The 14,751-nt window shown below is 42.7% G+C and overlaps 2 protein-coding genes across 2 annotated transcripts; one reads left to right on the forward strand and one right to left on the reverse strand.

Annotated features, from left to right (window-relative positions):
- The first annotated feature begins 4,814 nt into the window (after window positions 1-4,814).
- LOC124670774 (filament-like plant protein 3) lies at window positions 4,815-10,000 on the forward strand. Its single transcript, XM_047207250.1, is given in 6 exon segments — window positions 4,815-4,986; window positions 5,547-5,734; window positions 7,068-7,251; window positions 7,507-9,248; window positions 9,250-9,408; window positions 9,530-10,000. Coding segments are annotated over 5 exon segments (2,415 nt in total). The 5' UTR covers window positions 4,815-4,986; window positions 5,547-5,620; the 3' UTR covers window positions 9,746-10,000.
- Window positions 10,001-10,033: 33 nt separating this feature from the next.
- Window positions 10,034-14,268, reverse strand: LOC124670775 (WD repeat-containing protein 74). The gene is given in 13 exon segments (XM_047207251.1): window positions 10,034-10,817; window positions 11,084-11,141; window positions 11,566-11,621; window positions 11,765-11,854; window positions 12,305-12,458; window positions 12,844-12,951; window positions 13,039-13,102; window positions 13,254-13,342; window positions 13,344-13,431; window positions 13,584-13,723; window positions 13,811-13,840; window positions 13,960-14,075; window positions 14,162-14,268. Coding segments are annotated over 13 exon segments (1,494 nt in total). The 5' UTR covers window positions 14,244-14,268; the 3' UTR covers window positions 10,034-10,398.
- Window positions 14,269-14,751: the final 483 nt, after the last annotated feature.

Raw genomic sequence — 14,751 nt, forward strand, 5'->3', positions numbered from 1 at the left:
AGATTGATCGTGGTACTGCTATAGCACCAATGCTACAAGTTGGGAGGACATTTCTCTGAAATCATGATGGCAATACTCGGTTAAGCTATTCACAAAGGTTTAATTTTGTAACACTGACTTTTCCTCAAATTATTTGTTGTTGTTTTGGTGGTGAGCAGACTGAAGGTAGTATTCCATTTTGATGAATTGATGTTACCATACTTTTGACCAGTAGAAATTCTCTAGCTTATCCAGATGGATTTTTTTCCACGAGTTGTTGATACTTTTAGCTTGTTACAAAATACAGATCCGAATCTGACCAAGATATGACTTTTTCTAACTTCCATAATGTGTTTTGTGGAATCAAATCACTTGTTCTTTAAAATGATAACACCTCCCACCAATTTTACTATTGTGTATGCTTCTTTTTCTCGCTGGATCGAGCAAGCACAACAAGAAAACAAGTTTTATGAAATCTGTGTTCTGCACTAGCAGGTTCAGATTAGCTGATGATCCTGCCGAGCAGTGTGCATGGGTAGTACTTGGAGATACGGTAAACAAAACGGCAACAAATCTTGTCCCAATTTTTTTTTGCTTTGGTTTAGTGGAAAATCACAATATAAACATGCTTTTAAATATTAATGCAGTGTTAATTTTTACTATTGCAACTCATATTTGGCATGACGTTTTCTGTTTTCCTGTGACTAGAACCTTTTTCCAACGGTTACTTAATTGTAAAGGTAAACTGTATTATATGCATTCTTATTTGTTGCTTCTTTTTTTTCTAAATAATGAACTGATTGTTAATGTATATTTTGGATTTTATGTGATAAATCTGACATTTTCAAGTGTTATAAGCTTTGCAAGTGGCTTCTGCAGCTCTTTATGGCTACTTACATGCAATTCACATTCTTCACCGATATGTGAAGGTCAGTGCAATGATCCATTTGCAAAATACAATGTGTGGTAATAATGTATACGGGAGCTACTCATTTGTTACCGTTCTCCAGTATTTTTATATTGCCATGGACCAAATTATAAGGCTCGGTACTTACTATGCAGCTTAGTCCCAGGAAAAAGTTCAACACTTCATATTGTTCTGCAATCCTGGTAATGATATTTTTCAAATCTAATAACGCATGTGATTTTGGGCTTTGCCAAAGTATCACACGTTCGAGATGAGGAGTGTGGTGCGTGGTGCAGCAGCTGTTGATGCAGCGATCAAGACCACGTGCTTGGCTTGGGGAGCAGCACGCAGATGAACATCGGCTGATGTGAAGACACCGAGCTCCTAATCCCTATCTGATTGAGGAGAGAATATTCCTAAAGTTTCTATTGCACTTTCTAAATAGCGTGAACTATATATATACATATTTATATATTTAATTTGTGCCCATGAAGTGCTTCATGAATCAATCATATAGTATGTTTTAACTGCTCTTCATATATTACATCATTATCAGAATACCAGATTCCTTTATTTTGAGCTGAATTTGATTTAGCTTTTTCAAATGCTACAACACAAGCAAAATTCATATCTCCATATTACTTACTTGCAAAATTATTTACCAGTGTATTGATGCTATATTTAAATGGTGCAATAATATAGCTCATGTACATGGGCAATTCTTTATATCGCTTTTTTGTAAATTTGACCACTGGCCGAGCGGAGAGGTCAGTTCACCGTCGATGACCTTCCTACAACTCAAATCACAGGAAATTAAAATCCTTGATGTAGCTGGAGCGATGTCTTAACCATTGGTTGAGCAGCGAGACAGAGATGCGGCCGCGAGGGACCGTTATGTGTCCATGGACACGGTTGGCGTATGATGCTCGACTGCTTTCTCATCCACGTCAACTTCCAGTTCATGGGTGCCAACGTTGTCTGTGCTCTTACTTGCAAGTTTGTCGCTTTGGCCCTTGCTTGATTGGTATGCTATTTCATAGAAAATGTTTCAGAAAGTTCAGTTTTCTGCGATTTTTATATATGCAGCTAGTGAAGTTCTGGCCATCCGTAGTATCTTTGTTTGAGAAAATATTTAGTATAACACCGAGATACTAGATTTTTGGTTGCAAAATAATTTTGTCAACATGTTTCTCACTCGCTTTAGGGATTTCTTTCTTCCTTTGTCACCCGGTCGGTGGTCATCATTTTCGTTTGGGTTGCTTTGTCTTTTCGTGGGTTTCGATGTGTTTTTATTTTGGGCTGCTTTGTCTTCCTAGCTCTCAGATGTTTCTTTCGTTTCTACTTGGCTCATTTTATCTGTTCTTCCATTAGACCAATCATTGAGTGGGCTATGAACTTAAAATCAGTCATTTTGGATTTCAAGCGTTCGCGGTGAATGTTTTACTGTTGAGGAGAGGGATTACTATAAACTTTGGAAATACAGTGGTATCAGCCTTATGCCGATTTCTCCATTATTACTATATCGGGCTTAAGTTGGTTTCTCCATCACAAATATATTGGGAACAATCACAAGGTACAGTTGACTGATGGTTATATTTTTCCTCTCTGATTTGAATACATTGAGATAATGGAACATCACAATGTGTTTCAAGTTTACAACCTTTATTCTCAGGTTGACCATGCTTTCTGTCAATGAAATTTCCAGAGATTGCTTCCTTTCATGGATGATGTCCTCGAGAAAATTTAGTATTGCAGTATGTTCCCTGATTCTTAGTATGTACACAAATAAGATTAGTCTACGAGTTTTTCATACACAAATTTATCTATTTGTAGCAGGGTAAAACAATTAAACCACCTCATGCATCTTGCATGTGTAGAAATGGATTATTTGAAGGAGCTTTTAAAAATGGTATATTGTTGTTAATGCATTTTTTACAGGAATATTATTCTAATTTAGTATTCGTATTGTCAAATACATGATAATAAAGCACCCCATGCGCCCAGTAAAGCACCATTTATGGAGGGTACCGTAAAAAAGGAGTAGGATGGGAAGGAATCTCCTCAATTCAAATGAATTACCATTTGTTAGTAAACAACCCCATGCGCCCATTGTTCTCGAATCTCATACCTGATTGTTTGAACTGCAATTGAAAAGTTGATGTATTGTAATGTCAGATCAAATTGCCGCCATCAACATATATGTTCCAATGCATTTGGTGGTTCAGTTTTTAGTCTTCAACTGCAGACTCTTTTTAATATTGATGTTTTAGATTTGAATTTGTTTGTGATTTTCAGCCGCACACGTTGAAGAGTTACCTGTCCAGGTCCCGCTTGCTGGCATCTCCGGCTACCGACGGAGCTATGGAGGTCTCATCACCACCTATTAATATTTTCTCCAGAGGAACTTGCAGAACTCCGCTCTCTTTTTTAGTAGCTTGCAACATCAATAATCTAAATTTTCAGCCATACTGTTTTATCTCATGATGATGCTTGTTTCAGATTCAGGAAAACAGGTTGAGTTTTAGTTTTTTGAGAGAAAGATCAAAATGTTAGCGTGTATATCAGGTGAGGCAAGTTTATTAGACAATATGTACATTGCACAGAGCTTTTGAGAGAGAGATCAAAACTTTAGTGCATATACCAGGTGAAGTCTATTATTGAGCAGGTATTAGGTGAATTATATCTGTACATATGTAAAGACATCATCAGTTGTACTTATTGTGTATTAAGCTTTTTCTTCATGGCTGTAAGATTTTTTATTTTTCCCATGGTGTTGTTTGGGACTTTGGGTGCCCAGAGCGCCCGTTCACTTGAGGCTTGCAAAATAATGTGTGTACTAGGTCAGATGCTAACTAAGTAAATGTGCTAATATATTTTTTAAAAAAGTAAATGTGCTGTCATAACTTGTGGTGTCTATATTTTTTTTGGGTTTGCAATTTATGAAGTTCCAGGGGTTACACATTACTTGATAATAGAATACCAAATGCCCAGGTTCACATGCAACTTTATTTCGGCAAAAGGCTGATTCCTTTACTCCTCTCTTGGTTTATATGATTCTTTCTATTGGTTTTTGATCTGTACGGAAGCATAATGCATAGAGCTTTTTACTATAAGGTGGTTGCACATTGCCACTAACCTCCTCATCTGTTTGGATCTAATTATATATTTATATGTTTGTTTTCTGGTACAACCTCTGAACTACGCAATGGTTTTACCTATGTACATGTTCATGTTATTGCTCACATATTCTGTAGTTTCATGTAACTTATCCTAATTTCAACCTAGAGACATCATTTTGTTAAACTAAGAAATGTATTATCATGCTGTCAGTTAATTTTTATCGCTATTATGTAAAAAATGTACATCCATACAGAGTTTCACGGGGTTGTGCGCCAAGGCGCACATCTAAATCTAGTTAGTGGTAATAGTTGCCACTACTACGAGACAGCAGTACAGTCCAGTGCGAGACAGCAGGTCGCTCTCAGCATCAGTGTACAGGATGCTATTTTCGGGGGCCATCCTCTTTGCCTGGCAAGATCACTCCTTTTCTCTTCAGGCGTATCACTAGTTCAGGTATGCTGCTCCCTAATTCCTGCACTCCATACAGTCCAGAGCCGGATTTGTCAATGCAGAACTTGTACTCCTTTCACCGTGAAATCGCGGAGCAGAATGAATCACAAGAAAGACAAGAGATTATACTACAACTGTGATTCGCCATTCTAATTAAGCTCAGCGGGTAGTGGTTACGGCGTACTACTCGTTCGCACGACTGCCAACACGATCAATCACATCGCCATTATCGCTAGTGTAAACATTCCAGGGAGACGAAGGCTCCATTTCTTCCCTCCGGAACGGCCACACCTAATTCTCATTTTTATTTTCCTCGCCTGCGCTATTCCCTGTTTGTACGTACGCTCCGAGCTCGCAGTACTATTAAATAGGTTAGGCCCAGGTAGGATGAGTAGCGAATCTTTGCGCGCAAAACTGCAGGCGACATGCCTCCATAGACTCGCGCGCACCGTCGTCGCCTGGTCGGGGAGAAAAGGGTGCGGTTCTTGCGGCTCGGCTCCTCTCTTCCGGGCTCTTGCCGCCGTTGGGAGGTGCGTGCTTCGTTTTCCTCCATTTCTTGGCACGCCAGTTTCATGGCCTCCCTCAAGTTGCCTCTCTGCAATTGGATTGTTTTCTTCTTTACTTCTCTTCAGTCGGTGATTTACGGTGGAGAAAAGGAGGTTCTGAATTGTGATGTTTCTTGATCAACTCGGTTTCTTTTGGTGTCGAGTGGTGCAGTGTTTATCTTCTGAATGACGGAAGCGTGTGTCTTCTTCTTCCTCCTCGTGGTGGTGTTCGTTGCTCTTATCCATGAATGATTTTGTAGTTCTTGCTCCTTTCTTTCTGATGCGGATGAACTGGATTGAATATGGCTCTAATACGCGTTTTCTGCATCGGTGAATTGTTGGATTTAAATTCTTCGCAAATTCTTCGGAATAGACCCAATAGTGAACATCTGAATTGAGGCTGAAATGCATGAATTATCTTATATATGCATTGGATTGAATGAAGTTTCTGTTCTTGGAGGTTTTCCTGTACTACTGTTGTAGTATTGTAATTCCTGAATAACCGGACTAATTAAAGTGCAACATGTTCTCCTTTTGGTGTCTAGTGTGATCGTGGACTGTTCACTGGATTGCTGAACAGGGGCGCAGATTGAATTGGACAGTCTACGGAGCTCAAGGGATGGATCGCCGGAGCTGGCCGTGGCGCCGGAAGTCCATCTCGGAGAAGGCCCTCGCCCCCGCCGAAACCGAGAGCTCCGCCTCCTGCCCATCCGAGAGTTTCACTGACGAACAGGTGAGAAGACAGAAATGTCGCTATCCTTCTTCTTTCATTGATGCTGCACACTATTCTGCGTTGTTTCCATAGCCCGGCCACGTGACATAACTAAGATGTTCGATTTAGTTTTAGGGACAGCTCTGCATTGTTCATGATGTTTGCTCCCCATCATTTAGCATACTGTTACGGGTCCAAAGAGCAAGAAAAGGAAACTGAACTACCTACAGTGAAAAGATTTGATACTGAATAATAATGCTTGTCAAGTGTCTAGGAGTGTTTTACAAGGAAGTTCAGACATTTTGATGGGTGATTATTGACTTTGAGAGTCCTACACGCCTTCTTCCCCTTAACAGATCATCATGTCATGTGCACCTCACAGAAACTAAGGCGGCCATGTGGCATGGCAAAGCATGTGAGGTTTCATCCATTGCCAGATCTGTAGGGCCTCTAATGTGGGTAATCTATCACCAAGTTGCAACATGAACTCTTAAATCAAAGTCCCACAGCGGATAGAGCTAGATAGAGATCCCCCAAGGCTGGATCGGAGATCGTCTGCAACTCTGCATAAAAGAACCAAATTGTTCATCACCCTAGTTTATCATACTTGTCATTCTATGGAGTACATGAATTTCTATTTCTAATGTTTCATCAATTCTGTTTTGGACTTAGTATCTTACTTTGCTGGCACAACAGCTCAACCATCTTAGTAGAAGTAGAGCCTCCGAACAACAGCTCAACCATCTTAGTACAGCCACACAATTCATCTCGGCCACATGACAATAATGGACTGCAAGATTCATTCATACTTTGGTGGGTAACATTTGACGATTCTTCATGGCTATCTGGCAATTCTAGTAGGCCTCCAACTGAAGCAGAGAATGGAGGAGGGGTCCTATTGTCTCTATACCAGGAGGGCTAACAGGACAAGCCTACCTATCCATGGACACTAAGGGTGATGTGTTAGTTGGCACTCTTTTCTCTGCCAACATTATGGTTACAACAAGGGCAAGATGCAGTTGTTTGGGTGGCCACTCCATGTGCTACACCATCACCTTTGGCCCAACACAAATGGCTCATAATGTTTGCTGGCACGGAGCAATCAAGATTCCAGCTCTGTTCATGTGCACCAGTACCACTTGGTTGTGTCCTCACTTGCAGTCTTTTGACCAAGGCTGTCTTTCTCCATCGACCCCTAGAAATCTTTGACGCAACAGTGAGGAACGAGTGCTGGGATGTCCTAAGCTTCTACATTATTCTCTCTAGAAGCTGAAAAATGAGCCAAGTCAGTGTAAACAATGTCTGATTCTTTCTTTAAGGGAACAACAATGTTTAACACTGTTCTCTTGATTAGGATACCCTGAAGAGTTCCCCAAAATCTTCTCCGTCGCTCGAGATCACATCGAAGGAAGCGCAGGACGACAGCAATGTGAAGGTTAAGGTGCTGAGTGAGAGCCTGTCGTCCGCCGTGTTGGATATGCGCGCGAAAGATGCTCTTGTAAAGCAGCATTCCAAAGTTGCCGAGGAAGCTGTTCTAGGTATGCTCTTTAAATAAACATGAGTGAATAAGAGAGGTGAAGTGTGCTAGCAGAACAAAGAACTGTCATAAATAGGTCCAGGAAAATACTCGTACCATTGTCATTCATTCCTGTACTTATATTTGCACCAAAAATTTGAACCACGAGCTTAAATTGAGAAGAAACGGTAGTTAGTGTTCATTCTATGCTACTTGCTTGAGCATGATTTACAAGGCAATTCTGCTTGACCAAATTTGCATTTCTTGTGCTATATAGGATGGGAGAAGGCCGAGAATGAGATGGCATTACTCAAAACGCAGCTAAATGCTGCAACTCTCAAGAACTCCACACTGGAGGACAGGATCGTCCACCTGGATGGCGCCCTCAAGGAATGCGTCCGGCAACTCCGGCGAGCCAAGGAGGAGCAGGACCAGAAAGTCGAGGCCGCACTGGCACTGCAATCCCGGCAATGGGAGTCCGAGAAGACAGACCTGGAGCTGCGGATCGTCGAGCTCAAGGCGAAGCTCGAAGCCAAGTCCGAGCGCTCAATGAGCACTGACGGTGATGTCAGCTCGAGGCTGGCCTCTCTGGAGAAGGAGAACTCGGCTCTGAAGGCGCAGCTGATCGCCAAGACGGAGGAACTGGGGCTCAGGACCATCGAGAAGGAGCTGAACAGGAGGGCCGCGGAGACGGCGAGCAAGCAGCAGCTAGAGAGCATCAGGAAGGCGTCCAAGCTCGAAGCCGAGTGCAGAAAGCTGCAGGCCAGCGCACGGCGGCCCTCCTTCAGCAACGACCTACGGCGCACTCCGAGCTCCCTCTGCGCCGAGTCGGTGACGGACTGCCAGTCGGACTGTTCGGACTCATGGACATCGGCTCTGGTCAGCGAGCTCGATCAGTTCAAGAGCGAGAAGAGCAACACAAGGAGTGCAACCGCAGTTGACATCGGCATGATGGACGACTTCCTTGAGATGGAGAAGCTCGCTTCGGCGGATGGCGCCACGTCGAAAAGAGAGGCCGAGGACGCCTGTGGTCAGCTGGTCAAGCTAGAGGAGAAGGTCAGGAAGCTGACGGCTGAGAAGGCTGACAGGGAGAAGGCGCTGCACGAGGCTCAGCGCGAGCTGAGGGCTTGCCGCCATCGGGCAATGGTGGCAGAGGAGAGATCAGCTGGGCTGCAGAGACAGCTGAATCTTGTCAATGGCGAGAAGCATGCCATGGAGGCCGAAATGGAAGCCGCCGAGACGAAGAGGAATGAGCTGGAGGGTAGACTTCATTTGGCCCACGGCGAGATCGGGAGCTTGCTAGACAAGGGACGCATTCTGGAGGAACGGCTGGAATCAGAAAAGGCGCTGACGCTGGAGCTCGCAGCAAAATATCAGCAGATGGATGCCTTGGAGTCGGATAAGAAAGAGCTGCACATTCAGCTGGAGGCATCACAGTCCGACGCCATAAAGTTCAGTGATAAGATCACATTGTTAGAAAGGAGACTGGAGGAGGAGAAGGCGTTCTCGGTGCGGCTCACAGAGAAATGCCGTGGCATCAAAGCTCTGGAGGAGAAGTTGAAGGGTGCAGAGATTGAGTTGGAGTTGGCAGGACAAGAAATTGTTTCATTCCAAAAGAGCCTGGAGCTGAAAATTCAGCAAGAGAAGGCCTTGTCTGCTGAATCCGCAAAGCGGTGCCGCGATCTCGATGCACTTGATGCAGAGAGAAATGTGCTCAGATCTCAACTCCAGACTGCAAATTCAGAGATCGTTGCCCTGAATGAGAAGGCTAAAATGCTTGAAGAGACTCTAGACAAACAAAAGCCGGTGACTGCAGAATTGGAATCTCAGCTCAAGTTGGCGCAAGCTGAGATCAAGACTTTGAAGGAGAATGCCGGCCTGTTAGAAATGAAACTGGAGACACAGAAGAACTTGGCATCAGCCTACATAACTGCACTGGATGCCTCGGAAGCTCAGAAGAACAAAATTACGAACAGGTTTGAGCTCAAAGACAATGAAACAGAGGAGCTACACAAAAAGATCAGATCTGCTGGAGGAGCAAATTCTCAAAGAGAGGACACACTCGTCGGAATTAGAAGCACAATGTCAGAACTTCAAAGAGATGTTCTCTGGCAGAGCTCCTGGTCATCAGCCAGTACAAGTGAATTCTGTGGCAAGTGCAGACCTGCACATCAGAAAGGTAAATTTTGGGGTAATTATTATTGTTGGCATATGTTATTAATGACAACCAGATCTGGTAATGAAAAGTTCAAAAAAAAATATTAAGAGCACGTTAACTGAAATCCCTTTACTATCTACAGGGAAAAGAGCTAGCTCGTGCTGCAGGGAAACTTGCAGACTGCCAGAATACAATAGCTTCACTGAGCACGCAACTAAAAACATTAGCCGACTTTGATGAATTCATCCTCAGAGCTGGGAACGATGACGTCGCCGTAGCTGAAAGCTGGGATGGAGATCTGAAGCTGTTTGATTCAGCAAGTTACCCAGCACAGTTGGGCTGTTTGGCAGTCACGTGATTATTGCTGTACCAAAGAAGATCGCCAAAAAAAATGGCTTGCTTCCGTATGGAGATCTAAGTTATTACTAGTTTATAGGTGAGCAAAGGCTCGCATGTAAAAATGAATTTTGGTACCCTAATCCCATGGAGTTATGGAAATGGTTTTTAAGCTCTTATTATGTACATCATACTCCAGAAGTCCAGATCTTATATGATGAACAAACCCTTGTACATATCCCATGGGGTTATAGAAATGGTTTTTAACCTCTTATTATGTACAACATACTCCAGAAGTCCAGATCTTATATGATGAACAAACCCTTGTACATTGCTTATTACTTACTGGCACAGAACCTTTTCTTTCAAAAAAAAGGTCAACCTTCAAATGTCAAGGAATAAATTGCATTAATCTCACTACACCAACAAGAACAACATTGTTCACACTCAACTAGGTACTTGTTATTTCATTACAGAATAACATGAGAATGCAAAAATCAGATGATAGTATGCCGGCCATTTTTAAGACGCTTATAGTAATATCACAAAACAGTAAGCAAATATTTCAAGACAAAAATACAAACAAGTCATACCGAACTTGTAAAGCCATCCTTCTACAGATTCACTAAAGGCAATCACCGTGGTCAGAGATGAATAATCCAGCACGAGAAATGTCTAGGCAACTTGTTGCTTCTTGCTTTTCTTTTTCGTGCCCTTGCTTTTTTCGCCAGATTTTATTCTCTTTGTGGTATGCATTTCAGCATCACTGTCATCAGGGTCAGCCAACTGAGTCCCTTCCTCTTCCTCTGCAACCCTTCTACTTTTCTTTTTCTTCTTCTCCTTTTTGACTGCTTCAGCATCAGCGTCATCAGGGCATGCTATTCGAATTCCTTCATCATCTTCTGCAACCATTTTCTTCTTCTTCTTTTTCTCCTTTCTTACTGTTTCACCATCATTGTTATCACCATCGACAACTTGAGTACCTTCAGCATCTTCTTCAACATATATATTCTTCTTTTTCTTCTTTTCCCTTCTGATTGCAGCTTCAGCAACCATTGAAGGATCTGGCTGCTTGGATTTAGTCTCCTCAGATTCTGGACACAGCGGTAGTGTTAGCACAGTAGACTTAACCTCAAGATATAATTCAAGATGCTGTTAAGCTATATGACAATGGATGCCATTTTAAGAATATATATGGGTCAGAAGGGTTCAGTATTAAAAGAAGCTAGAAATCATAACTATTATTTTAATTTTCAGATTGATATTTAACGAGTCAACATGGGTCATTAGCATTCTTGTCAGAACAACACCGGAATACAGGGTACGTAACACAAAATAGCTACTAATAATAGATACGAACCTTCAGTTGAGAAGTGTGAATCAATAACCACGGCTGTGAGGTGCTGCTTGAGATAGACCTGTTACCAAACTATGGATGAGCGGACAGTTCCAAATAGAAGAACAGTGGTGTATGACCATTGGCCAGTTGCACAATCACTGGACCTAGTAGCAAAAGGATAGCTCAAACAACAAAAACAAAACAAAAAATCATTTATATTGACAAGTTTAAATGCACTTACAGAAATCAATTTTAGGATGTACTATTTATTGTTAACTAATAATAATAAAGAGTAGTGATTAAGTCCTTAAATATTTGGCCAATCAATGATATGTGCTCCACAATAACAACAAAAAAAACATTTACATACACACACTCATATAAATGCACCAGAAAAAAATAGAGCAATATATGAAAATAATAGCACCAATTTATTGCAACAAGCAATACCATAGCACAAGCTATATTTGATTTGAATACTGTGAAATTAATTTTAAACATACTGCAGAAAGCGGCTGTCTTGTATTTGTATCCCAGATTCGCAAGTAGCTGTCCAATCCTACAGAGATCCAATCAAATAACATGAGTTACACAAACAAATGCACACACAGAAGGCCACAACCATGTAAACGTACACGGAAAACTGAGGGGCCGTAAACATGTATATTACATTTAAAATCAACCGATCTGTTTATTACTCACCACATGATGCTATCAGAGGCAGCTCCGGATGCCTAACTATCGATCTAATACTGCCACTGCATTTACCAACATAGCATCCGACTAGTTTTCCTGGAAAAATAAAGTGATCATCAAGCACAAGACTGTAAAATAGCAGTTACTCATGCATTGTACATGGATTGTTATAAGCACATAATCCTCAATCCATCTACAAGTATTGTAGAAATATTTCAGCTCTACCAATTCCCTTAGCTGCAATTGCATGTCATTAATTAACTGTGGGTTAGAAAAAATGAAGAAATGAACTATATTAGTAGTTCAGTACCATTATTACCTATCTAAGGCGCCACAGCATGAAGTACATGTGGTGATTAAAAAGGAACAGAGTTGTGACGCATGGGATTGAAGTTTCAAAGACATATGTTTCACAGTTCAAACATTGAACATTAAGTAGTTTAAATAGTTGTAACTAAGCTGCTTTTAACATTTGAAAGAGCACTAAACCTATTTCATCATACTCAGTGCCAGCAAAAAGTACTACACGCCGTGTGCTTATCATACCTGTTCTCATGTCAAAGGAAGCGAGGTCTCCTGTTCCTGTCCCAATATAGACAGTATGTCCATCTGGATCCTCAGCAACTGCCTTGATGGGTGATTCCCTAAAATCAACTGAAATAACAGGTCTTCTTTGTGAAGAAGTATCGTATAAGCGAACCTGTCAAACAGAAATAAGGGCATTATCAGTTGATGATAAAGTTGAGCAGTCATCATCAGTGTAGTAATATGTACTATTACAGATCAAAATGGTCGCACACATCTAATGCATTGCCTAGCATACAATAAAGTCAAAACAACCCAATTAAACAGACGACACAGTTTCATTATTTCTGAGCTATGAGAGGACTACACGTAGCTGAACATGTAACAGACATCAAAACAAAACCACATCAACTAGCAGTGCAGTCAGAGACATGAAACCCTGTCCAATCGGTTCAGTTTCTTAAATTGTAACACAAATCTAGACCAATTTTGATCCAAATAAATTTAAATTTGGAATTCTGTTAGCATAACAACAGCAAAGAGTGATGAGTATATGGTACCTGATGATTATTTGTGCAGGCTACAATTTTACGGTGATCATCCTTGCACAAGAAAGTTCCAGCAGTGAACCAAGGTTTGGTGAATATACCAAGGCTGTTACCTCGAGGCTTCAGATCAAAATAAAACTAATGATTAGTCGATGAACGTTTGCTAGAACATCAGGTAATACATTGAAAAATCAATGAGCCGCTTACAGATTTAGCAGACCATATCTTACTACAAGACGTGATATCCCACAAGTTCACTTCCATACCATTCCTGAAATGAATGGAATACTGTTACTACCCCCACAAAATTCCTGGAAGGCTTTCGCATTTCAAACAGAAAAAAAAAGAAGGATTGCAGCACAACAGCAGTTTCTTAACCATATTAGTAGATAATCGCATATCAAAGGTTATTGTCAACTCACCCTCCGAACATTGCATAGTTTTCACCAGCATCCAGAGAAGAAAACTGCAATTTACCGGTGCTGCACACATTCCATGTGCTTGATGGGCCCAACATCCGAGGCGGACGCCGTGTTCTCCTTTGCGACAGATCTCACAGTTGCCTTGCCCTTCTCGGTACAAGCAAGAAATGTACCTAGCCTGCAACACTCAGCTTGATAAATACAGTTTGGCCAGCATCACCAAATGCAGAAGAGAGATGGGCTTGTCAATGATTCGACATGGATACCAATAAGGTGTACTAGTAACCTATCTATCTATAATGGGAACAAAAGTAAGCATATGGAAATTACGTGGACAGGTCTGGCGCGTGTTTTTTGAATAGGTGAAGTGCGACTATGGGATCATTTTCCACAGCTCCGTCGGTTTGCTCTTGCCCAGAGGGCTTGACAACAGCGAGAGAATCCCCATTCAGGGGATTTAGCAGCTCAACCTACACAGAAACATATCGAATGAGCAACCAGCTGGAAGACACACGCAATGGTAAGCGTATTGGCTATCAGGAGCAGTGGCCACTCACCACACCGTTCTTCCTTGCCAGAGCTAATACCTGGAAAATAAAAACAAGGAACGGTGTAAAGGCACGGCCCTGAACGTAATTACAGTAACAGGCAAATCGCAATTACAGCAAGGGTTGGTGGGAGAGAGAGAAGTGCGCTGTTGACTCACGGGGTCGACGGCGCGGTCGGCGAGGGAGGCGACGAGGATGGCCCTGGAGGCGTCGGGCTCGCCCCACGTCTCGACGACCTTGGCGACGCCCGCCGGCCTAGCGCGGGCCTCAACGACTGCGGGAGGGCAGAAACGGAGAAGGAACGGTAAGCGGCCCGCGGCGGCGGATGGAGGGCGGCGAGGATGGGAAAGGCGGGCGTACCTTTGACGAGGCCGAGGATGTCGGTGGTGATGGCGCGCAGCGGCGGGCAGCCGGGGCTCTCCACGGAGGTGATCCGCGGCATCCTTCCCTTCACTGGCGGAGGAGAGGCGGCAATTTGGGGGAGGAGATGAAGGGGAGAGAAGAAGGGCTTCACGTGGTTTTAGGGTTTTAGGGTCGGGGAGGCGCCGGGTGAGTCTGGGCCGGCCGGTTCTTGCGTGGCGGCCGCGAAACCGTGAAGATTTGCCGTGCCGGGCCGTAATTCGTTGAGAGGGCCGGACAGTTTTTGAATTTGCAGTTTGTTTTCTTAATCCGTGTTTCGAATTTGTGCTGTTTTACATAGTACTTGCTTTCATCTAAAAAAACATAGTACTACTACCTCTATTCATAAAATAATATTTTAGATTTGTCTAAATTAAGATGTCTTATAGATATCTAAATACGATTTTGCGGTCCCCTTCGCTCCTGAGAATATTAGGGTTCCTCTACCTCCCCGTCGGTGGCCGCCTGGCCTTCAGGCCATGGAGGTGCGGCGGATCGCGGCTCTCCTTAGTGGGAGGGCTCTGTTTCCCTATTTTGGGGGTTTCGATCCC

Source organism: Lolium rigidum, chromosome 7 (genome assembly GCF_022539505.1).
Source record: "Lolium rigidum isolate FL_2022 chromosome 7, APGP_CSIRO_Lrig_0.1, whole genome shotgun sequence".
NCBI lineage: Eukaryota > Viridiplantae > Streptophyta > Magnoliopsida > Poales > Poaceae > Lolium > Lolium rigidum.